This window comes from Laccaria bicolor, genomic scaffold (genome assembly GCF_000143565.1).
Source record: "Laccaria bicolor S238N-H82 LACBIscaffold_71 genomic scaffold, whole genome shotgun sequence".
NCBI lineage: Eukaryota > Fungi > Basidiomycota > Agaricomycetes > Agaricales > Hydnangiaceae > Laccaria > Laccaria bicolor.
In genome coordinates this window covers 29,866-55,165 of record NW_001889942.1, presented here as the reverse complement: position 1 = coordinate 55,165, position 25,300 = coordinate 29,866, and the positions used below count along the sequence as shown (strand labels likewise).

At 47.2% G+C, this 25,300-nt stretch overlaps 5 protein-coding genes across 5 annotated transcripts; 3 read left to right on the top strand and 2 right to left on the bottom strand.

The window, feature by feature from the left end:
* Window positions 1–327: 327 nt before the first annotated feature.
* LACBIDRAFT_295937 (uncharacterized protein) lies at window positions 328–4,049 on the bottom strand (the record flags this gene model as incomplete). Its single annotated transcript, XM_001889668.1, has 10 exons — window positions 328–378; window positions 913–1,017; window positions 1,066–1,220; window positions 1,274–1,351; window positions 1,409–1,567; window positions 1,646–1,748; window positions 1,942–1,975; window positions 2,108–2,495; window positions 2,563–3,742; window positions 4,044–4,049. 6 exons carry the CDS (start codon window positions 4,047–4,049, stop codon window positions 1,548–1,550), a joined length of 1,731 nt encoding a protein of 576 aa, XP_001889703.1. The 3' UTR covers window positions 328–378; window positions 913–1,017; window positions 1,066–1,220; window positions 1,274–1,351; window positions 1,409–1,547.
* A 2,252-nt stretch (window positions 4,050–6,301) lies between these two features.
* On the top strand, window positions 6,302–12,417 carry LACBIDRAFT_256076 (uncharacterized protein; the record flags this gene model as incomplete). The annotated part of the gene is made up of 7 exons (XM_001889707.1): window positions 6,302–6,388; window positions 6,415–6,804; window positions 6,857–10,284; window positions 10,334–11,816; window positions 11,838–11,942; window positions 11,976–12,129; window positions 12,179–12,417. Coding segments are annotated over 7 exons (5,886 nt in total), but the record flags the coding sequence as incomplete, so codon positions are not given.
* A 2,823-nt stretch (window positions 12,418–15,240) lies between these two features.
* On the top strand, window positions 15,241–15,930 carry LACBIDRAFT_186606 (uncharacterized protein; the record flags this gene model as incomplete). The annotated part of the gene is made up of 3 exons (XM_001889706.1): window positions 15,241–15,604; window positions 15,680–15,880; window positions 15,901–15,930. 2 exons carry the CDS (start codon window positions 15,241–15,243, stop codon window positions 15,817–15,819), a joined length of 504 nt encoding a protein of 167 aa, XP_001889741.1. The 3' UTR covers window positions 15,820–15,880; window positions 15,901–15,930.
* Window positions 15,931–20,030: 4,100 nt separating this feature from the next.
* On the top strand, window positions 20,031–20,378 carry LACBIDRAFT_316248 (uncharacterized protein; the record flags this gene model as incomplete). The annotated part of the gene is made up of 2 exons (XM_001889705.1): window positions 20,031–20,294; window positions 20,346–20,378. 2 exons carry the CDS (start codon window positions 20,031–20,033, stop codon window positions 20,376–20,378), a joined length of 297 nt encoding a protein of 98 aa, XP_001889740.1.
* A 447-nt stretch (window positions 20,379–20,825) lies between these two features.
* On the bottom strand, window positions 20,826–24,980 carry LACBIDRAFT_334844 (uncharacterized protein; the record flags this gene model as incomplete). The annotated part of the gene is made up of 17 exons (XM_001889667.1): window positions 20,826–20,971; window positions 21,074–21,301; window positions 21,367–21,547; window positions 21,605–21,760; window positions 21,817–21,900; window positions 21,948–22,077; window positions 22,127–22,438; window positions 22,500–22,568; window positions 22,602–22,613; window positions 22,738–22,793; window positions 23,367–23,516; window positions 23,554–23,767; window positions 23,940–24,071; window positions 24,446–24,602; window positions 24,635–24,656; window positions 24,784–24,799; window positions 24,940–24,980. 17 exons carry the CDS (start codon window positions 24,978–24,980, stop codon window positions 20,826–20,828), a joined length of 2,106 nt encoding a protein of 701 aa, XP_001889702.1.
* Window positions 24,981–25,300: the final 320 nt, after the last annotated feature.

The following is a 25,300-nucleotide window of genomic DNA, read 5'->3' as shown; positions in this document are numbered from 1 at the left end:
TTTCCTCAAGATGCTTATCGTTATATTCTGCGGTAGAGAGTAAGGCTAAAATGTATGCTGCCAGAGCCTGAGTGTTTCGTGACCCTGGCATGCTCTACTTGACTCCGAGTTGAGGATGTGCTTCTCTTCCGACAGGCCAGAGGAGTTGATGATGCGACACATCGTGTCAAGGGAATCGTAGTTCAACTTGTTGGCTCGAGAAGCGTTCTTCGGAGTCCGAACTTAATTCTGTAGGAAGATCGGGTACAAACGACAAGAACCTGCGTGAGGTTTAGAAGAGAACAATGCGATCAAAGGAGTGCATAAAGAAAAAGGGAGTACACAAACCTAGTCGAGGAGGCAAATGCTGGGGAAAATCTCCTTGATGCGCTTCTCAAGCTCACAGTATGCAGTAGCAAAGGTAACATCAGTGGAGTAGGCGACGCCGCATCAGGAAAACTACACGTCCACTTATGTCACTTAGGTCACTTTGACAAGTGGCCAAGTGACGAAAGTGAACTCAAGTGGCCAAAGGAAACTCACTTGGCTAAGTAGGTTGCTGCCTTGGCCAAGTGATTCCTCTTGATGCAAGTGAAGACTCAAGTGGGTAAGTCGTATGTCAAGTTGATCTCAAAAGTGACCAAGTGATGAAATAGCAGTCTCGAACTGTTCCCGATTTCACACAGAATGGTATATTTAGTAGGGTAAAAGAGTATATTAAATGGTACCAATGTCTACCTACAATGTAGCGGCTCAAGGAACCTCTGAAATGCGTAGAAAGCCAAACATCCCGCAACCCAACATCCCACCCTTCAGGCTCGCTCATGGAGAAACCAAAATGACCCGTTTCGCTCGTTCACAGTGCCAATGCCTATCCCCTCGATGCGCGAATTGTCTTCGTGACAATTTGTTGATAGAATCGATGTAGCCCACGGTGCTGGCGCCCCAGTTGTCCTCCGAGAATTTTGCTTCTTCCTTACGATCCGGAATGCCAGCAGTAGAGACCCCCGTGATCCAGAACTTGAACGCGCGCTCAGCCTGCATGAAAATAAGATCACGTGGAAGGGAAGGGAAAAGGAGACATACCCAAATGTCGAATATGTAGGCACGGCGAAAACGGCGATGGGATTGCCGCCACCTCCATCTAATGCGAATGAGCTCGGAATCTGGGCACGGTGAAGACGGCGGTGGGAGTCTCCATATGAGCATGGCGGAAGATGGTGTAGATGTAGTTGAGGTACCTGGGTAGGGTAAAGTCATGAGGAGGGGACAGGCGGGGAAGAAGGGAACAAACCAGATTGTTTTTGGCTCGGTGGGGATCTCCATATGAGGGTGGCGGAAGGCGGTGTAGACGTAGTCGAGGAGGTGGTACCTGGGTAGGGTGAAGTTGTGAAAAGGGGACAGGCGGGGAGGGGAGAAGGGAACAGACCAGATGACCAAGGTTGTCGTATTCTCCGCTGTATCCCAACATCAACTTCCTCCCCTCTAGAAGTACAAGAAAACCATCCTGCACTAGCGAAGGTCGAGCGTGTGATGGCTAAGGTTCGTCATCGTGTTCTGTGAGACCGTTAATATGTTTTGCATTTGTCTGTAAGATAGGATATGCATGTTAGCTTGCCCTATCAAAATACAAAGCGAAGAGGAGATAAAGGGAGGAATGACGTACCCAAAACGTCCTGCTGGACAGCGGACTCAGTCCTACACCAGCAAATGTCGAGCGCGTGATGACTACGGTTCGTTTTCCATGTCGGCGAGCGAGCAGGCACAGACTGCAGTGGGATTTGGCGAGGGCAGGTTGGACACCGCTCAGTTATGATGAACGTTGAAAAGAAAAACCGATGGTGAAAATTTCAACATTGTCACATGTCGTCGGACTTCGAATGCACTTAGGAAGGAATAATTTCTAAGTAGCGTGTTTGAGCATCCCGATGGCTTTTGTGAGCGCGGGCACTTATGACTTACTGACGTGAGTGACTTGAATCTCCACTTGGACTCACTTCGAGTTTGAAAGGAAGTTGTGGCTGTAACATCAAGTGCCGAAGTGATTCAAGTGAGATCACAAGCGATGTAAGCCCAACAAGTGAAGTGTAGTTTTCCTGATGCGCTGCGGCCACCGCTGGCAGTTAACAGGGCGACAACACGGCCACTCCGCTCAACAATGACAGAACCCGAGTCGCCTTCAGCAGAAAAGCCACCACTGCGCAAAGGATCACTGTCATAGGGGATGACAGTGAGGTCGCGGGATGTGAACTGGATATTGGTATCCTTGTGGTAGTAGTGCACAAGGGACTTCAAGCTGCTCATCCAACCAACAGTGGTGCCTGTAGGCCTCCCATTCTTTATTACTGCCATTGCGGGTTCGCCCATCGCGTTGAGCTGCGTGGGGTGGCGGATCTCATCCAAGGGAACGATGCCGCTGATGCGGAGGAGACCATCCGGTGGGTATTCATAGCCCATGTGGTCGTTGGGGTTGGGAAACATCAGGTCCAGAAAGGTCCTCTTATTGAGTTTGTCCCCTGTGAGAATCAAGTACAGGAAAATGTCAGAGTACATATGTGTTTGTTAGTGAGATAAGAGACATACCAATATACACAGCATTACCCTTGAAGTCGGCACCGAATGCATCCTTCCGGATTGCAGTGACAGCCCAGTCCCAAGTGCATGCATCAGCGCCGTCAGAGGAAGCCCTGATGGGGTCAGCAAACACTACCCGTCCAATGCGGCGATTACTGGGGATGGGCATGTTCGGGGTGACATGGCTGTGTAGCTGATAGAGTTGCCTGATAAACTCCTTCCAAATTCCCACCTTCCTCTGGGCATTACTGATAGCAGCACGGATTGTCCCATCCGCATCAGCCACGCCGTTATCCAGATCAGTCTGCAGCGAAGAGATACTCATCCGTCCTGCTTGGATGCTATACTTGAGGTTTCTGACCTCATGTTGAATGTCCGTGATTGCACGCACATAAGCGTCATCCCCAAGAACAATTATTTCCTCGTAGCGCCTTTTGGCTGCCTTCAATGACAAGCCTTTGTTATCAGAAAACGTTGAGGGGGGACATGCAACGTGGGCAGCAGTTAAGGCCAGAAGTTCAGTGCCATCACCACGCGTAAGGAACAGGCCGAGCGAGCCCTCACATATGGGCTGCTTGAGGGGCGCCACGGGGATGCCGAGGGTGGATGTGAATGGGTGATGAAATTTAGTGAGACTACCGTCAAGCACGGGGTCGAGAGCTGGGAGATTGAGGCCGGAGAGAAAGGTCTCAAATTCCCAGATAGCGACTTCGACGTCGTCGAAGCCAGCCTCGACGAGGATGAGTTTGACGCACTCGGCAACGGTCTTTGCATCCTTGAAGGCCACCTTTGTGGGCTCGACACCGATCGCCACCACAAGAGGGCAAAAGGGCTCTTCCTCTCCGACATTGGCGAAGCCCAGTGGCATGACCGCAGTGAATGGTAGCCTATTCTCTTGAAGGCGTATCTCTACGCGTGTGAGGATGTCGTCCCAGACAGGCGTGATGGGGTGATCGTTGACGGGGCGCAACTCATGCGGCAAGGGGCGGTCATAGGGTTCGCCCTTAGGCCAGGCTGGGCCAGTTTTGAAGATGAACCCTCGGACGCTGGGCAAGCCGTAGGTGTCGGAATAGGCGTTGGGGTAGTTATTGGTGAGGCGGGTTCGGTCGATTTTGTCGCAGCCGGTGGCAGTCAGCGTTTCAAGGGAGTCAGTCGGGGAAATGTTGGGATCAAGTTCCTCGCTGGAAACCTCAAAAACGGGGTCGCTCCTGAGGAGTCTCAACGCAAAATGTCACGAAATCCGGGAGTTTACAACTGTAAGAGGAGACATTCGCGACGTGCACTACTAGTCAACAATAAATCGAGCTGGATGAAATAGATGTGACACTTCTTGCTCTACAATTGTCTGCCTGGTGCGCCGTAGAACAGATGTGCGAGTGGATGGGGATGGACTGGGAATGGACGGTCACATTTGTTAATTTCATGAATATTTGTCGTTGCTTGGCAATCGCCTCTGAATTTTAGAACTTCAAGTCCAAGACGACGCCGACCTCCATTTTTTTTTTTTTCACAAGAGAATGGATGATCATTACGACGAACCGCAGGCAAAGCGTTTCAAAGTGCGTATTTCTCAGCTGAAATTCCAAAATTTAGTCTAAAGCGAGGCCCTCTAGCATCAATCCTACAACCAAGCGTTGAAGGAGGTCCATCTGCCATCAGCCTTCAACCAAATTCAGTTCGACCATGAAGTTGGGGTAAACACCTGTCGATTAGACCTTGAATTTTTGTTGATATTTGGGCAGGACAATGATTCACATTTCCACGAGGCTCTCAATCACTGGAGACAACTCAATCTCGCTCCAGGATTCATCCGTTTCGCGAACAAGGCCGATGGATTGTCAGCATCAATGCCACTGCTGCTCCATAACTGGAGAGAGATCATTGAGTTGTGGACAACGGAACTAGAGAGCTCTGATGACGAAGGGCTGAGAGCTTTGCTCGAGTGAGTTTTACCAAGACCTCTATTCGTCCTTCACTCACTCAAACATACCAGCCTCTTGCAAAAGATGGCCCATGACCTTCGAACAACTCTGTCTCCCGTTTACCCGGATCTTCTGCGCCGCCTACTGGCGCTTTTACCACGATCAATATCTGCGCCGGCCCTGACAGCCCTCCTCGAAACTTTCTCATCTTTGTTTCGCTATCTACTGATACCCTCAATCAACCTCGACCTGCTGGAGAAAACGTGGAATTTACTCCGGTCCACCCTCCCAAAATGTCTTGCGGAAATTCAACGTGCCGTTGCTGAAGTTTGGGCCTCAGCCCTGAGGAAAATGAAATCGGGCGCGAGGGAGAAAGCTATAATGCTTTTGGCAACCAATGCAGAGGGAGTAGAAGACGCTTCAACCTGGGTCTTCGTCTACGCGTGCAAAGTACGTCAGTTACTCCTTCTCGCCTATCCTTGTTAACAAATCAATACAGTCCGTTTCACAAACACTACACACATGCACTCCTTCAGTCATTTCACCACTTTTAACGTACTATTTATCTACGGAAGACCCAGAAACAACTTACACACTCATTCGCCGCACACTCACTGCGCTGATCCACCATGTCAAGAACGCCGATCAGTTCTCTCTTCTCGGAGACGTCCTTATTCAGCGGTTCAAAGCCACCACCGCTGCAGACCCGAAGAACGACGAACATCTTCGCCGGGTGCTTGAGGTTGTCGCAGTACCCTGCGCAGTGCGCCAGGGGTCCCGTCTGACAGGTATGTTCTCAATGCTTCGTCTCTGCTTTTGAAAGAAGCTGAACAACAAATAAAGACTCCCAAAAGACTCTTCTATTCACTGAGCTGGACTCGTTGCGGATAAAACCAACGTTACACACGGCTCTTCTTCGGTTTACCACCGCCCTCTTCACATGCTCAGACATGTCGCTATGGCTGGGCCCAGGCCTCAAATTTATGCAACGTTCCTGGGGGTTGAATAGACAGGATGGGGACGAAGACCCTGTTTCGTTTGCGTTGAAGTTCAATGGGTCCCTGGCAGAGCTTGAGTGGGGCGGTTGGAAGCTCGTCGCATTGCCTTTGTTGCTGAAATCTACGATCAAGCCTGACTTGATTGAAAAAGAGCCCAGAAGGTTGATTGGGTTCCTCGCGGGGTTGAAGATGGCTAAGAAGCTGATTACCGGAGAGACAGATGCTGTCTGGAGGGCGAGGATAGAGAAGTGTGCTTTGGGTCGGCTGAGAGCGTGGAAGAAGCAAGATGATGATTCAGTATGTTTTTGCAACTTTACTTGTCATCTATTCTCATCTATTTTCACAGGAGTCTGAGCTCAACGATATATTGACTTTGTCGACGTTCTTCTCCAGCGCTATTTCTTCCATCCTCGTTGATATCATCAACCGTACACTTGCTGCGACCGAGGAAGGGCAACCTTCGAACGCCAGCTCCGCGTGGTTGCTCGGTATATGCATGCAAACACTTGCAAAGAGAAATCCGTCTGAATGGGTCACTACTGTGGACTTGACTGCTTGGATGAGGGCAAGTATTAAGAAATGGGGGTGGTCGCACGAAGTTCTTGGGGCTTTGGTTAGTCTCTCACAAGCTAGGTACATCTCCTCCCTTCCTTGTCCGCCAGCGACCACTGACGTCTATTTGATTGAAGTCCATCTCCAAAAAACCCCGTCCCCTTTGAGGAAGCCTACCCGACTTTAGCAGAGTCCCTCCTCTCACATGCCCGTCCTGTTCGACTAGGGGTGTTACGGCTTTTGGACTCTAAGCTAGTGAACACCAGTGACGGTCCTCAGGAAGTTATAAAAAGATGTTTGCAAGGAGAAGAGGTCTCTTTGGACTTGCAGGGTGTGCGTGAGCGCGTTTTGAGGATTGGGAGAGTTGGCCAAGTAGTTGGGGACCAGAGTGGAGCAGACCTTTGTACTCGATGGCTCATCTGTCTGTCTTTCCCAGTTGCCTTTTTGCTCGCCTGACTGATTTAACTTTTTCCGTTCCAGCTCAACTCAAGGTCAACTTACGTCCTTTGTGGTCTCCTGCAGCAACGGCTCTGGGATCACTATCTCAACGTTTCGGGGACGTCGTGTGGCGGCTCCTATTTGCCGAACTTCAAGGAACCTCCAGGGGGCAACAAGCTCCTTCGTTATGGCCTGAAAAGGGCCAGGAAGAACCTGAAGAGTTTAACAACGAAGATCCGTGGGAAGAAGAACGTTCATGGCGCGACCCGAGCGCCCACAAGCTTCGCAGTATTGTGATACAATGGAGCGATTCTGAATTTGCGAAGAAGCAGCTCTGCAAGGTAAGCTTACCGAAATATACCCTCAAATCTAGTTATCTGAATTCTTCTGTAGGCACAAAGACAAAGGGAACGCTTTGACATTCAGACGTACGAGTACCAGCTTCTGGCAACGCTGGGCGAGTGTTCTTCTCTGGTAGAAAAGCATAATCGCGATCTTGTGCCATACTTCCTATCTCTCACTGGCCCAGACGCAGGCGCTAAACTCCCCAAGCAGAAGCTTACCGCCTGGCTCACACTATTCTCCAAATTCAGCAACCCAAAAGCTTTATACTCGACAGAAACCCTTCGATCTCTATACGTTTCCCTCCTTTCCTTCCCTGACAGGTCATTGCAGACTGTATCGTTGTCATGTCTGTTCACTTACAAATCCCCCCACCTTGCGGCCCACGAAGGTCGGCTACGCGTTCTGCTGGATGACACGCGTTGGCGAGACGAGCTTACCATGTTAGATATCAGCAACCTCGAACCCCAGGATCGGGCTGAGGTTGTCGATGTGCTCATTCGGCTGCTTTTCGGGTTCATGTTGGAAAAGAGAGGCAGGTCCCGTGGAGCAGATCGACGGGCGGCTGTTTTGGGATCGTTGGCGGGATGTACGGATGAAGAGTTGGGTTTACTTGTGGATTTGATGCTTAGTCCCCTTGGTGCGGATAGGGCGCCGAGGCCTGAGGGCTTTGCGACTACGTCTTTGAAGCAGGACGTGTCTGACAAGCAACTGACGGGGTTCCTTACGCTACTTGGCGATGTGTTGAAGCATCTTGGATCAAGACTAGCTCGTTACTGGCCTGCCCTCCTTGGGACTACTATTGATGTGATCAGCAACGCACAGTCGAGGGTCGAGGGGCTGCATCAAGAGACAGAGGACAACGGAGAACAGGATGACATGAATGAAGACGAGGTCGAACCAGAGGCGGATTCTCCGACATCGTCGCCCAAAATCGTTCGTTCCATTCGACAACTTGGCTTGAAGCGATTTGCCGACTTTTTCCGTTGTCCAGTGTCTTTTGATTTCTCCCCTTATATGACCTTTGCGTTCAGTTCGTTCATCACGCCACGTCTTCCATCGCTCGACAAGGAGAACACACAGGCACCTTCTGCCCTCCTGGAGCTCTTCCATGTTTGGACGCTTGAGGCTGCTCATACTCGATATCTGGTGGATTATCACCCGGACACGTTACCTAAAGTCTATGACTGCCTGGTGGCCACCAATGTCAAGCCGTCCGTCATATCCCGGATCTTTGATATGGTTGAACACCTTTTAGGGTACTCCGCAGAAGATGAAATAATCCGTGAGGTTGTTTTGAAGCCTTATGTATCGCTCCTTCTCTCCAACATCGCTACTCTCGTTGAGCGGACAAAGGGAGTCGCCACCATCGCCACGCCTCTGGTTCAACGGCAAATTAGCATCTTATCCGAAATCGCTCAATACTCTACAGATTCAAACCAGGCCTCCACGCTATTTGGGCTCTTTGCTCCTCTCTTGCGAAAATCATCGAAGTTTGTGCCAGAGAAGATCAAAGTCAACCTGGTCAAGATCATTGGAAACTTGATGCCTTTGATCTCAGACCTCACGGACAAGGACACGGTGACATATCGGAAAACATACGAATTGTTGTCGCAGCTCTTTCAATCTCTTCGATCGCGCCCGGCTCGGCTCAGCCTCGTTTCGACCTTTAACCAGTTTGCAGTTATCGACACCTCTCTCCATGACTTGGCTATTCTCTTGGAGTCGATGAACGCCTACTCAGCTCGCCGTATGGATGAACCTGATTTTGATAGACGGTTGACGGCGTTCGCCACCCTCAATGAAACCATCTACAAGACTCTTCCCTGCTCCGCGTGGCTACCCATCCTCTACAACGTCTTGGCTTTCATTCAGGACCCGGTGGAGCTAGCTGTCCGAAACAGCGCCTCATATTCCATGCGACACTTTATCGACCTGGTGGCTTCTCAAGATTCATCAGAGTTCAACGAAACCTTCCTTCGTACTCTTTTTCCTGGACTGAAGAACGGGCTTCGTTCGAAGAATGAACTAGTCCGCGCAGAGGTTTTAAGTGTCATTGCTTATGCAGTGGAAAAGTGCGTACACTTGACTAGTTTGCAAGAGATGCGAGTTTTGCTTGAAAATGGTGACGAAGAGGCCAATTTCTTCAACAATATCCTCCACGTACAAGTCCATCGACGGTCTCGTGCACTTCGCCGTCTGGCTGACCACTGCGATGAAGGCGTTTTACGAAGCAACACACTCGCGGAGATCTTTGTCCCGCTTGTCAGCAACTATATTGTGTCGACGTCTTCGATTGACCATCATCTTGTCAACGATGCGATTCTTACGACGGGACGAATGGCGAAGCATCTCGCTTGGGGCGCGTACTATGCACTTGTTCAGAAATACCTCAAGCTTTCGAGGGCAAAAGATGAGTCTGAACGTGTTTACATCCGCACGCTGGTAGCTCTATTGGATAATTTCCACTTCCCTATGGAGGAGATCGTTCCTGAGGTCGAAGCCAGCGACGAAGCGGTTGTAGATGAGGATGAAGATGAACGTGCGGACAATGAGGGGGAACCTTCGAAAGCACCAGTTTTGTCTCAGCAGGCCTCCGCTGCACACAACACTTCTCGAATCGTAGATGCTGTCAATTCAAGACTTTTGCCTAGTCTTATCAGCCACCTGGAGAAACATGATGCCACAACGGACGACAACACCCGCATTCCCATTGCCATCGGTATCGTCACCGTTGCTAAGCATTTGCCAATGACCACGCGTGAAGCTCAGATCACCAGGCTGGTGACCATCCTTTGTCAAATCCTTCGTAGCAAGTCGCAGGAAACGCGGGATCTTACAAGAGACTCAATCAATCGTATTGCAGTCAGCCTTGGTCCCTCATATCTGCCTCTCATACTCCGAGAAATGCGTGCAGCTCTCCTGCGAGGACCGCAGTTGCATGTCCTGGCGTACATGGCTCACTCGTTGCTAGTCCACATTACATCTGGCGACCATGCGGAACAGTTCACTAATCTGGATTGTATCGTCAATGACATTGCCTATGTATCAGCCGAGGTCATCTTTGGCGAATCCGGGAAGGATGTGCAGGCTGAAGATTTCAAAACCAAAATGAGGGAAGTCCGAACTTCGTCATCGAAAGGGTTTGATTCCTTCGCAACCGTGGCCAAGTTCATCACTCCACCTAAGATCAGCAGCCTCCTGACTCCTGTCAAAACCATCATGCAAGAAACGGAGTCACTCAAGGTCATGCAACTTGTAGAAGAGGTTCTGAAGCGGGTAGCGTCAGGGTTGAATGCCAATAACCATCTGGTTCCAACTGAGCTGTTAGCGCTTTGTAACACGCTCATCAGCCAAAACGCGCGTTTTTTGCAACAAGTTCCGACGCGAAAGAAACCAGGTCCCAAAGGTGATGCCATCGTGCAGATGAAGCGGCAGACGACAAGTGAGACCAACCACTACGCCAACAACTCTTTCCGGTGGGTAGGCTGCTTTCCGTGGCAGCTTATCTTCTAATATTATTTTAAGATTCGTTGCGTTCGGACTAGACCTCCTGAACACCGCTCTTCGCCTTAACCGATTCGATTTCCGCGATGCTGCTGTCACCTCGCGACTGGAGGCTATGGTTGTGGTAGTTGGAAATACTCTCTACTCAACGAGCGCTCCAGTCCTGTCGCTTGGCCTTCGATGTGCTGCGGGATTGGTCAAGTGTCCTTTGAAGTCGCTCGAGAAATCTCTTCCAGTCCTCGTGCGGCAAATCCTTGACATCATCAGGCAAGCTGGAAACACGGAGTCCGAGCTCGTTCAAGTGGCTTTCAAATCGCTAGCGACGATTCTTCGTGATGGGCCTGCTGTTGAGGTCAAAGAAAAGGACCTCGTCTTTTTGATTGAACTACTTTCCCCTGACCTGGAAGAGCCCTCCCGACAAGCATCCGTGTTCACGATGTTACGAGCTATCGTATCGCGGAAGTTCGTTGTACCTGAGATTTACGACCTCATGGAAAAGGTGTCCGAGATTATGGTGACCAGCCAGTCTCCTCAAGTCCAGGAACTCTGTCGTGGGGTTCTTCTCCAGTTTCTTTTGGACTACCCACAAGGAAAAGGACGTCTTCGAAAACAGATGGCATTCCTTGCAAAGAACTTATCCTACATCCACGAGAGCGGACGTAAGTCAATCATGGAATTGCTCAGTGCCATCGTAGCCAAGTTCCAAGTTGCACTCGTTCGTGAATACGCGGATCTTCTGTTCGTTGCGCTGGTAATGGTCGTGGCCAACGACGATTCCAGCAAGTGTCGAGAGATGGCTGCACATCTCATCAGAAGCCTATTCTCCCGGCTGGACGAGGAGCACCGCAATATCATCCTTTCTCACCTTCATTCGTGGGCTGCTCAACAAGCCCAACCACAGTTGACCTGGGTGTCATCACAGGTGTACGGGTTCATTGCTGATGAATTGCAAGCCGAGTCCCTTCCTTACATCTCCTCCATTCTGGGAGACCTCCGCGCCGCCCTTCAACGCAGTTCTCTGAGCATGGAGACCAGCGAAGAGGAGGACGAAGCTTCGTCGATGGATATTGATCTGGAATGGCAAGTGCCTTACCACGCTTTGACGGTTCTGTTCAAGATTCTTCGCGTTTTCCCCAATCTTGCAGTGCAAGATGGCACGATTGCGTGGAACCTCGTCAGCTCGCATCTGACATACCCTCATGCTTGGGTTCGCACAGCAGCGTGCAGGCTTCTTGGACTTCTCTTCACTGCTGTACCCGTTGCTATTCCACGAGTAGATTTCGACGCAGGCCATCCCCTTTCAAGAGAAGGAATGCAAGACACTGCAAGGAAACTCTGTCAGCAGCTTAAGAGCGAAAATCTCGACGAGGCGTTGGGTTTGCAGGTGGTTAAGAACCTGTTTTATATTGGGAAATGTTTCTACTTGATCCCGGTCGTCAATCCCTCTGCGATTGAGGACGACGCGGAAGAGATGTTGGATAATGAAGCTGATGACGGCACCAAGGTGGACGAGGAAAAGTCGAAGAATCTCAACCCGCTCCCGTGGTTGTTTTCGAAGCTTTCGTACCAAGTAAAGTCCGCACATATTGCTAGGCGGAGTCGGGCCAAGTGCTCTGTGAGTTCCTTCCCCGTTCTCATCGAACCATATATCTGATGTCGTTAGCCTACCTGGTCGCAACAACCATTAGGTGCTCTCCGTTGGTTTGCTGCAATGTCATCGCACATGGAGGCTACGCGTTTGGAACAGTTTTTAGTCCACATCCTTACACCAGTTTACCGGATTACAGAGGACGATACCATTCGAGATCCTCAAATGAGTAAGATTCCTTCCCATGCCAAGTGCTCGCTTATCAAACTTAAACCTAGCCGAACTCAAAACGATAGCAACTGAACTCCAAGACTTGGTACAATCCAAAGTCGGCGTGACTAAATTCACGAACGTCTATAATCAGATCAGGCAGAGCGTCTTGGGACTTAGGAGAGAGCGCAAGGTTGCAAGGGTGATGCAGGTCACTACAAACCCTGAGGCAGCGGCGAAGAGGAAGATGCAGAGGAATGTGATTAAGAAGGATAGTAGGAAAAGGAAGGACCGCGGGTTTCTGTGAGTGCTGTTTCTTGCTACTATTCGAATGTCGAACTCATGTATGTGTGATCCTTCCTCTAGAGAAGGGAAAGGAAAGGCGAAGAGAAGACGGGAGGCGTAGGTCTATGCGAACTTGTGCTCTCTCACCAACGCTCTCTATCCACGTTCATTATCATCAACTACACTAATTATCCGCTCATGGGTAAAACCAATTCTGTATTTATACGCATCTTCATTTCGTAGATTATCCATCGTATAATCGTTTACGCACCGCGCTGGCGGTTTTTTGGGAAAACTGACTCGGTCGAGGGTGTGCACCCCTACATGATCACAGGTGACCTTGCGCAATACACATAACACTGCCGTTTACCATCTCCAACGCTGCGTCCCGACCCATCTGCATGTAATTAGCACAATCCTCGAACTGAATCTGGTACCACATCGCCTGCTTCGACGATCCAATCTCGACAACCTCGTAGAAGACCTCTTCATCTTCATCTTGGAGAAAGAACGACTTGCCAACGAGTTGAAATGGATTGTCCTTGAATGTGTTCATGTCATGTGCGTCGACGGCACGGGTGGGAGAACGACTGCTAGGCCTTTTCAAAAGAATCCGTTCTTTTCCCAAAGACGACTGATAGGATGCAACTCGAGCGGGTTCTGGAAGGTGCAATGTCTCGCGACTGGGAACCGAAATGACGAGTGGACATTACGGAGGAATGAGAGTACATACTGTAATTCCAATGTTCTCCTGCCGATTTGGGGCTGGATGCTCATGGGTAACTCATTCATATCTAACCTTATGAGATACATCAAAAGGCCGTGCGCAGCAAACACGATCCTCATACGACTGGAAGTAGTCGTAGATAAGCATGAGACAACGATGTACTGAGCTCACTCATCAATGCATGTTGGGGTCCTAGCACACATCTCCTCTGTTGGAATTTCGGGAGCTTTACGAGCATGCGCAATGCGCCCCATCTTCGGATTTCAGTTGGATTTCAGGTACATTCCTTCCATTGATTGTTTCCGTGGCTCCATAGGGGTATTTCACATTTACCCCCTTATATTTCGTAGTCTACATATATATACGAGGCCTTGCACTGTAGTTACTCATCCGATTGCCTCTGTCACCCAGAGACAACCGGAATATTATTCCCCACCTTGCCTTGATCACACGCGCTTGCTGAGTCGATTTCAACATCCTCCATTCTCTTTCTGTTCTTGTCCTTATCAGCAGCGTCGACGGGAATCCACTGGTCTTCGGGTTTGGTCGCATAACCGTGGAGGTTACGTTCATACACCGTTTGATAACCGCCAGGCTCTTTCTAATCACTGCTGATTGCTCCTCTAAGAAAGACTCCAACTTGAACCTCCTTTGCGCGAGCTCTTCGACGATAGGATGTTGAGTCATTTAGTAGGATGGTAGTATGATAGACAGACGGTAAAATAGTGAGACTAGCAAAGTTGACGGTTAGCAAAAGTTGACGGTAAAATACTCCTATTTTACCGTGACTCCTATTTTACCGTGACTCCTATTTTACCGGTGACTCCTATTTTACCGTCAACTCTGCTAGTCTCTTATCCACCATTTGCCTGCTCTGAATTTACGTTTGCTTTGCGCTCAGGGATTCTGTCCAGCTCTCCCGCTCAACATTCACTCGGGTAAGTGTTCAATCTGACATTGCTCATTGAGGGTAAAGCTAACACAAAGAATTGAAAGGCTATTCATGACACACAAGCTACTGAGTAATCCTCGTCCGAGGATTGGAAACCCCATCGCCGCAATCAACCACAATGGGACGAGTGAGCATCCATGGTTCGGGTGACGCTTCTCCTTTGAAGCACCACTAGAAGGTGGTTCACTCACCCGTACCAACACCCGTACTTTGTGACGATGTTGTCCTTTGGTCCTGCCCACTTAGATATCAGCATTCCGCAACTCCTCCAGCAGCTCGCCCTAACGACAATAATCCAGCGGTAATCGATATTCCATGTGCAACCAAGCCCGTGTTCAATCTTGGACCGCCAAAATACATCAGCACTTACAATCGCCTACGGAATGAACAGAAAATTCGAAGTCCTACCCATTGAAGTATTCAATGCTGGAAGCACAACGAGACATCTCTGCATCACCGAAGTTTTCTGCGTTTGGTACGACATAACTGTTCCCTCTTGACGATGAGCTAATCAGTTGGTCTTTTGTAGGATCCGTGACGTGGCGAGGCCCGAGCTGCAGGGAACCAAGATCATCCTTGCTACCCCCGTCGTTCGTTGTCTGCCACACAGGGTTCTTGTCCTCCTACAGCGTATGAAATACGTCCCGCGGTCAAGCGGATTAGTGAGGAGGATAGTAGGGAGAGGGCGAGAAGGAATGTGAGGGACGCCGAGGATGGATGACAGGAGGTAGAGCCAGAACGGCGTCTAGCGAGATAGGGATCGGTAGCCCATATGTACTCGTCTTTTGGCTTTCAATGTAACTGAATGTTTGTTTTAGACTTCTGGTGGTGTTTTCATAGCGGCTCTTGTGGGTATCTGAAATGAAATAGCATGACATCCCCTTTCTCACACTTTTCCGTTAACCGCCGTTTTTTTGGCGCCTCACTGACTTGACGTGGGACCTTATAAATCCCGTGAAGCGGACCGCCCACTTAAAAAATTGGCGCCTCACAGCATCGACACTCTTCTGTACCACGATGTCTACTCTTAATCGCCCCCGGGAAAATCGTTCGAAAGGAAAGTTGGAGGGATTGCCTGATCGCCTCATAGGCGCAAATTACCCAAGGTTGGAGTTCATGACCCCCACACCCGTCGCCCGCAGATGGCATTGACAAGATCTAGGTCGATGGAATCAGACTCCCCGCCCGAGCAACGAACCCAGGCTCAGGCAGAAGACATTTTATCCTTACTCTCTACCGCAGAATATAACGATAAGCATCTTGAGGAAAGTCTTCAAGACATCGTTCGAGAGACGGGCTGGTATGAGAACCTGGCAGCCGCGGTCCTCGACAGCTTGGAGAATATTGTTAGGGGGGGAGCGCCCGTGGCTGGGGCGATGACAGACGCAGTTGGTAAAGCAACTGGGGCAGCCATCGGATTCGCAAAGGAACATCCAGTGTTCTGCACAATTGTTGCGTTGGGGGTGCTTGTATTATTGGCGCCGTGGGCGATTGAGGCCTTTGGATTCGGTGAACTGGGTCCTATTGAAGGTATGTTATTTGTTATAAGCATATAATTGTTGAAAATGGTGTGAGGAGCTATTTTGATGTGTCGTTTCTATGTAGGGACTTTTGCTGCTGCTTGGCAGGCGAGATATGCAGGTTATGTTCCAAAGGGATCGTTGTTCTCATTTTTCCAACGATTGGGAATGGTTTGGGGGGCGAAAGTTCATCATGTGACAGCTGTGAAGCGGTGTGAAGATTGATTCTGGATCAGCGGATGGTGCATTTCTCCCTCAGGGCCTGGATTCCTCATGATATCTCTGTTGAGCCAGTTGATTGCAAAAAAAAACAGAAGTTGGGCAGCTTAAATGTTAATATGTGTAGCATGACTCAGGTAAATATTCAACAAAACTTGTGGTGAAGTGGTTATCATGCCTGCCTTCCATTCTGAACAGAGCAAGTGGGTTCAACTCCAGAGGCTCGGCATAATATTTTTTTTGTTATTTTACCAAATGAGTTACACTAAATGGGCAAAAAGAATGTCACATCATTTTTTGGACAAAGTTAGTTCTGTAACACAAGAACCAAACATTTTGAGAACTACACTCTGGTGTATGAAACATAGCTAAAAAGGTGTATATTGTACATACCAAGTCTGGGGATGAACAATTGAAAACTCAGGATAAGGCAGGGAATTGACTGTGACAAGTGCCAAAAATGGGATGTAACAAAGTGGGAAATTCTGAATGACTGCAACCTACTGAAAGCAATCCACAACTTGAGGAAGAGATATTATGAATGCTGGATCTCCCTGCTATTGTTATAAGCTTCATAGAGTCTCTGGGCTAGAAAATTTTATATCCTCCTCTAAAGGGTAAATTTGAACTTGTTCTCCATTTTATGTATTTTTCACTCAATATATTTGTTGGAATGAGGTAAAATGACTCCCCATCAATGTTTGTAGTGTGTATAATACAAAACGTAGGTAGAAATGTTAAAATGAACATTGCATGATGTCTGTAGAAGCTGATTCCCAGAGTTTTTCTGGAAGTAAACAAGTATCTACAACATTGGTCCTTCTTTTCTGCAAGAAGAAAAAATGCTACCATCCTTTTGAATTGATCCATGGAGACTCAGGATGTCTTTTAAACAATGCCTAAAGTATAGCATGATAGCAAATTAATTTACACTGGGTATAACTTGAAAAGTCCCTAATAAAAGTACATTTGCATAGAGCAATCATCCTGGACCAATCCTTGACATTTTTCTTGGTGACTTGGGGCTGAAAATATTTCACAAGGCACTTCTCATGCCTAGTAACACTATTCCAAAGAAATAAACAGAGATCCTATTTATACAAGGATCTGAGACCCCACACCTTTCTTGCTCTATGCAAAATGTACTTTTATTGAGGACCTTTCAAGTTATACCCAGTGTAAATTAATTTGCTATCATGCTACACCGCCAACTGTCAAAAATGTGACTGTAAGATCACTCGGAATGATGGATGTCACCCCGATGCTCAATATAGATTGCAGGTGACACCAATGTTACCCACATCTTGCTAAATTTGGCCTGTGTTGATGTCATGCACAAGGCCCTTGATGGCTGTTGCTTGACATCTACTCGACAGCTTGGTCTGTCAGCAGCTATTCGAAAAGCCTGCTGCTGACCTGCAGTACAGGCAACCTGAACATTCCTCACCATGTACCTACAACATCCATTACTAGCTGTCCTCACCATATCATTAGCACATTGACTACACTTGGACTACACTGCCAATTTGTAAGAGACAGTTTTATATATACATTAGTTGCACAAAAATATAGCTATGTTGCCAAAACGAGGTCCGTACACTTCAGTTATAGAAAGAACAGTGACAGGTGAGTGAACAATGTGCCGCAATTCGTTTAAGTCTGTTCAAACTCCAACATCATGGGGTCATGTTGAATTTTGAATTTCCCAACACGGAAATTCATTGTTCTTCCTTCCCAACACATCAACGAATGGCCTCCTTTCTCGACGAACAGTCTTTGAATGGTCTCCTCCCTCGCTCGATGAACAGCCTCCTCTCTCCCTCGACGAACAGCCTCTCTCGACGAACAGTCTCCTCCCGATGAACGGCCTCCTCACAATGAATGGTCTCCTCCCAATGAACAGTCTCCTCCCGACGAACGGCCTCCTCCTGCCTTCAACGAACGGCCTCCTCCTTCCTTGACGAACGGCCTCCTCCTGCCTTCAACGAATGGCCTCCTCCTGCCTTCAACGAACGGCCTCCTCCTGTCTTCAATGAACAGCCTCCTCCTGTCTTCAACGAACGAACAGCCTCCTCCTGCCTTCAACAAATGGCCTCCTCCTGCCTTCAACAAACGGCCTCCTCCTGCCTTCAACAAATGGCCTCCTTCCTCCCTCGATGAACGGCTTCCTCTCTCAATGTCTCGATGAACAGCTTTCTCTCAACAAATGGTCTTCCCCCTGCCTTCGACAAATGGTCTCCCCTGCCTTCGACAAATGACCTCCCTCCCTTGATGGATGGTCTCCTCCCTCCATTGACGAATGGCCCTTTCCCTCCCCCGCTTGCCCTCAAGACAGTGAAACAGGCCATCCAGGAAGCGCTAACTACAAATCCACACCTGGCACAGATGTGGCCTGTGAGTTCTTATATTACAGAGTCACTTCTTACTTCCTTATCTTGTGTATAATTTCTGTGTCGTCGCCCCCAATAATTAATTTTTGGTTGTTATCTCTTCCCATTCAATAAATGAGCACATGGATCCTTGCAAAAGATTGGTGTTGCAGATGCCTACATGAAGCTTGAATTAATCTGACTATCTACCAAATGAAAACATGTACCTAGATGAATTCTACAGGTCTAGCTAAAAGCTGTTGATAATGCCATGGAATATGTGGGCTGAAGCACACTTGCCGCCGGACATCCACCTGGCCCTGCAGCTGTTATCAATATCTGAACTACACCTGTTGTCAACATCAACCTGGAGACATGCTGTCGTTGGGCAGTAATGACTGTTGAGAAAAGGTCCCATCAGCATGTCCGACAGCTGCCGAATTATGATGGACAGGGTTTTTCACCCATGTTTCTCTCACATGTTGACTATTTGGCGGTGTATACTTTAGGCATTGTTTAAAAGACATCCTGAGTCTCCATGGATCAATTCGAAAGGATGGTAGCATTTTTTCTTCTTGTAGAAAAGAAGGACCAATGTTGTAGATACTTGTTTACTTCCAGAAAAACTCTGGGAATCAGCTTCTACAGACATCATGCAATGTTCATTTTAACATTTCTACCTACATTTTGTATTATACACACTACAAACATTGATGGGGAGTCATTTTACCTCATTCCAACAAATATATTGAGTGAAAAATACATAAAATGGAGAACAAGTTCAAATTTACCCTTTAGAGGAGGATATAAAATTTTCTAGCCCAGAGACTCTATGAAGCTTATAACAATAGCAGGGAGATCCAGCATTCATAATATCTCTTCCTCAAGTTGTGAATTGCTTTCAGTAGGTTGCAGTCATTCAGAATTTCCCACTTTGTTACATCCCATTTTTGGCACCTGTCACAGTCAATTCCCTGCCTTATCCTGAGTTTCCAATTGTTCATCCCCAGACTTGGTATGTACAATATACACCTTTTTAGCTATGTTTCATACACCAGAGTGTAGTTCTCAAAATGTTTGGTTCTTGTGTTACAGAACTAACTTTGTCCAAAAAATGATGTGACATTCTTTTTGCCCAGTTAGTGTACCAAGAAAAATAGGGATGATTCAGGTCATGTCCATAGTTGCACACACTTGTTTAGTCCAGTGCAGAAGTTGGGCAGCTGTATGTGTAGCATGACTCAGCTAAATATCTGTGGTTATCATGCTGGCTGGTTACTGATGTTTGTGGGCTTTACAGCGCTTTTTGCATCTATGCGGAATCGCGTTTGCAAAAATTCTGCAGCTTTGGTTGTGTTTATTCATTACATCATACATCTATTTATGTACTCTTTATATATTCTGAACGACACTTTGCCATTAGTTTCTTCATTTCCTGCCTATATGCCCCCTCGGCATGTATCTCGTGACCTAAAAGAAAGGATTCCCATCTTGTTCCATGCTCAACACTTCAAGGTCAAGGAATTCTGTGAAATTCTTGGCGTACGGAAGTCTCTTGTCTATCAAACTCTCGCATATCACAGGAATCACAGCGTCCCTTACAACCCTGCTGCACATCTTGCTCACTGAGGACAACATCAAACTCTCAACCCCACAGATCTAAAGCTTATTCAGAGTCTTCTAAACCAACAACACTGTTTGTACCTTGATGAGATTCAGGAGGAATTGTGCCAGCGCTGCAATGTCTCTGTATCTGTTCCCACCTTGCTAAGGACCCTGCATTGACTCCATTTTTCTCGAAAAGTTGTATCTGCTCATGCTCTTGAGTGTAATGAACTAGAGTGCTCAATGTTCATGAACTGCATTGCAGAACTTGTGACCGATCCAGCACAACTCATGAGTATTGACGAGGCAGCATGCAATAGCAAGACTTCACTTAGAAAGATGGGCTGGTCTTTGAAAGGCCGACGATGCTTCCAGCGAAGGATTTTTGTTCGCAGCCAGAGGGTTTCTATTTTACTGGTTCTCATGATTCAAGGTATCATGGCATACAACGTTATCCCCAGCTCTGTCACCAGTGCGCACTTCACAAACTTTGTGCAAGAACATGTGGTAAGTGAATCAATTCTTCGTTATATGCATGAAAAATTGATATGCATACAGATTCCATTGACCAACCCATGGCCAGGTCCCTGAAGTGTCCTTCTACTTGATAATTGCAACATTCACCATTCTGAAGAGCTTTGGCACTTGGTTGAAGATGAAGCTTGTAAGTCATTGTCAAGCTAACTCTCTGAACAATTGCCTTTGATGGCTTTTAGACTGCAAACTTGTATTCCTTCCACCCTACTCACCCAACCTCAACCCTATCAAGCAAGCGTTTTCTGCAATCAAAGCATTTCTACATCGCAACTGGTTTGATGAGTCACTGGGTTTGATTGATCGGGCATGTGAGAACATCACATCAATGATGGCATGGAATTTCTTTCGAGCTTCAGGACACATTGCTTAGTTTACAGTACAACCACATTGTGCATGCATGAAATAACAGTAATTACAGTGGGGAGACAATATGTAAAGAGAGTATAGAGGCTACAGACAATGTATTACAAGTCCAACAACAGAAAGCAGAATTGAATGGTATCAGAAGTCGTCTTCTCCCTCCCGAGCATCAGCATCTGCCAGCACTGGGACCTGGCCTGTGGGGACCTTGACAAGCTCCTTCACCTTATCACAATAGTACCACCACTCATACTCATTGCTACGACCATTGTAACCCATTTCCATGCCTGAACCAAAGTATGACGCGGACCCTCCTTCAACAAACCACTTCTCGAAACGAATTGCATGTGTGATATTGCATGAGGGCGAAGCCACCTGCGCACACTTACGTTTGGCCTCTGGACTTGCCCACCAAGCCTCTGCACCATGCTTGAGGTAAATGACATCGCCCTCAGTAAAGCCACACTTCGCAATAGCAGCATCGGACACATAGGGGATGATATTGGGGCCATACCGGCAAGAAGAAAGCTGGCCCTCGCAGTCAAGCGCATTGGAAATTTCCAACTTATCTTGGGCATAGTGAAGAAACCGTGTAAGCTTGGTAGGTGTATTTTGTGCTGGAGAGGCTGGGGTAGGGTAGGGGTAGGGGGTTGGAGGATTGGGGATGGAAGATTTTTTGCACCAAGAAGGGTTGTGAGGGTCGAGAAGATAGAGGTGACATGGCCAAGGCTGTCTGAAGGAGAACTAGTTGAGGAGCTAGAGCTGCTGCTGGTTGGGCTTTGTCCAGGCAGAAGCTGGCCACGATTGGCCATATTGAAGGCCTGGGAGTTGGGAGGGTCAGAGAGGGTCACTGTGTTGTCATACTAGAATGAAAGAGGCAGTGGTCAGCGTCGACGAAAGAATCCAAAAATGAATCTTACCAGTGCTCTGCACCACTGCGCAAGCATTATTGGGGTGAGCAGTAGGCGCTGGCTGTCATTGGTTATGTATGTGTAGCCTGAATCGTTTGGGTTTTGATATTTCTTCTCCAAAAGGCCACGAAGGCAACCTAGTTCCTGGTCCATAGCAGTATAGCCCTAATGTGCATGAGACCGTGACTCAGCTACAGGCAAAAGCAGAACTAAGAACTTACCTTTTCATCCTCACCACTGCCTTCATCAATCTCCTGTCCATCTGAACCGCTATCACTCTCAGAACCTGACCCACCCGCCTTTTGCTATTGCAGATTAGACCAATACATGAATGTATTGACACTTGACATACCTTCTTCAATGCATCCTTGATAGCGTTGATGTGGACTAAGACTGTGAGCTTGTTCACCTTCTTCTCGCGTGCGTTATCGATCAGATCCTTATATTTACTGTGCCATTCCACATCAACGGCATCAGCTTTGCTAGATAATTGACTGTGAGTGTGTCATTGACTATAAACGAAAGACTTACGCGCAGGCTGGTGGGGTGAGAATCTTGATTGGAAACTGAGAAGAGGACGTCACTGGCCCATATTTTGTAGAAAGTCCGTGAGCAGCAAGAATTTGGTTCAAGAATGAGATGTAATTGTCTTTGGTGTTATTGAAATCGTAGCTGAATTGTTTGTTCTTCGTGTCGGTCTTGATCTTGGCCTTCGCAGGTTTACCAGTTGGAGTTTTCCCTGGTGCAGCAGGAACAAAGACGGTAAGGGCCACAGCAACTGTGGCAACTGTGAAGGTCGAGTTTGAGAGATTGGGGGTTGGAATGAGCTCAGAGGATGGAGTGCTGGCCATCGGTTAGAAGGAAAGAGTGGGGGCATTCAATGTCGTGGGGCGCTGGCACTCACATAGATGCACTGAGGCTTCTCGCAAAAATTGTGTCAAGGGAAATGCCGAGGTAGTAAACATAACCAAAGCTACAGAATTCTAACAAACACAATTCCGCATACATGTGAAAAGTGCTGTAAAAAAAATAAATAAAAAAAAAGGCAAGAGGAGGAAGGGACCTCTCAACATGGTGTGCAATCACACAAGGGAGCAACTTGCAGAACACTTTGCTGAGCTGTGGCGGTGCATGGCATTTACTTGAGCCCAAGCATCAACTTTGACTGAGACATGACTATTATATGACTAGTACATGACTACCAAGATGTAATAAATATACAGTTTGCAGTGTGAGATTAATGTATGACTATGGTAGTATGAGTGTAGTCAGAAATGTGTAAGTTTAATTGGTGACTTTCTCATGACTAACATCCAACTTTGCTATTTACAGACTCAGAGCATCCCTAATGGATATGAAACTTTGTAAAAATGGATCCGCAAGTCCTGCGGGGGTTAGGCTCACTCCGCACAACTAGTTTGTTGCACTCAAGTTTTTTAGACCTTTGAATAATACAACTGTGACGACAGTTCCCACTGCAGAGGCCTGGGTCGAGGTGGCCAAAGTCATGTTAACAAGGATTAATGCGACTCTGTCCCGACTTTGAAAATGAATGCTAGGGGGGAAACAACTATAAAAAACATGTAATAAGACATCCAAGATGTGTAAATGACTCTGATGCAAATGTTTAAACAGTCTAGCTCTTCTTATGTCGTTTCAGAAGATTGTTGAAAATGCCACCTAAGTTTGAGGGTTGATTTAACATGCAATACATAAGACAATGTGCATTTTTTCTGTGATAGGTGTGTAAAGGTATACTTCATAAACATACTTGCCAAGTTTCATCTGAATAGTTCCAGAAATGCATGAGATATCCATGAAACACACTTTTTCCCTGCCAAAAGTTTCGACCTTTGCGAATGGAAAATTTGTACTTGTTTGTCCAGACTTTCAGCACTTTAGTGAAGGAATGCTCGCTTTGCTTGCAATGAAAACTAGCAACCATGTTACCCAGATACCTGTAGCTCTTCAGGGTCTTGCTCTGCCACTTCTGCATCCCATGCCAACTTATGATCCATCATGAGTTCCACAATCTTTGTCCCAGGATATGTTTGCCATTCTGGGTCCTCCAAATGAATCCCTTCCTCCCTGGCCTTGTCCATCAAATCCTGAGCATTATCAGGAAAATCCTGCCTGATGTCACCACCCAAAAAGTTAACTCCAAGGCACCACCTGAAGTGATCTCAAAAGAAGACATCCTTTGGACACTGTGATGGATCTCCAGATCTAGGCAGTTGAGTGTTGTTTTGGATAAGAGTGGTTTGGAGGTTTTCAAAGATGACAATTCTGTAATTATCCTAAGATAACGATGAGCAGGATGAATGGATAATGAAGAGTTGCATACATCAACATCAATCCCAAACTTGTTATTGGTGAAGGGTTCCACCAAATCTTGCACAAGAGTAACAACATTTTCAGGGACTTTGAAGGCATTGACAATTTCAGCTCAGCCAAAGCTTTGACTGGGGTCACGGCACTGGAAAGAAGCATTACAATCAATGCAAACAAAATATGTTAGTGACAAACTTCATTTGCCCATACAGGTGGAATGATCCAGCAAAGCTGGGTGTTAATCACAGAACCAGTTAGGAAGCATTTTCCTTGGTCATGTTGTTTGATGGCAGCTATAATATCATTGCTCATAACATTCTAGTTTATAAAGAGTGTTGAGCACACATTTTCAGGCAGAGGAGGTGAAGTGACACACATGTAATGCTGTGAATTCCCCATCAGGATCATAGAGTGATGATCCTAGCCAAGACGCTTTTTCATGAAAAGATGGCCATGGTTCTCCAACATCATTTCCATCAATGTGTCTCCTATAAAGTTGATGATCATATGATTCTATACCCCACCATTTTGTTAACACCATACTTTTTGGGTAAAAGAAAAGAGAAAGCACCTGAGTAAGCAGCATAGTCTCCTGGCTGGACAAGCTCCATAGAAGAAGGGTCAAGAGGGGGTCCATTGCGAACAGCAGAATAACACAGGACATTGCATTCAGTGACTGTTACATGCCATAGCTTGTATGGCACATACCAGGGCTCAACTTTGTCCTGGTCTAGCATGTCCAACCAGCGGTAGAGTGTTGCAATTGTTAGTGATGGGTGCCTTTGTAAATTTAAACCTGACAATGAAAATGAGCATTTGAGATGAAGTAGTCTACCAAACATTGTACCCCTGCATACCCGAGAGATTGCATTCCTGAGAGAGATTGCATTCATTGTTGTATGTGAAAAAAAAAGTTCCATCCCAAGCTTGTTGTGTGCTTGGATGATCGGTGACTGAGGCTTGAAATAACCAAATATAACAATCATACAATCACAAAAAACGCGAAAGCTTACAAAGTGTTTTTCTTGATGGCAACTTCTGAGATGGTCAACATGAAGACTTTGGGAAGGACGAACAAGAATGAAGGAAGGATGGTTGTCTCAGGTTCGGCGTTGGCTGAGCATCCAAATTGCTCGTGGAAAAACCTCGGATGAAATCATCTTACACTTCGGGCAGCAATGAATATGAAGGGCCACATATGTGTAGTCCTGTGCATATCACGCCCCTCGAACTGTGTCAGAAAGTTGTTATGTAATCTTCGGACTTTGAAGCTGTGTTGCGTCAATATTGTTGTAGCCCCTCGTACTCTTGATGCATTTATAGCTTTACAACACTCCCTGTCACTACAAATTCAATTCAGATTTGATTGAAAAG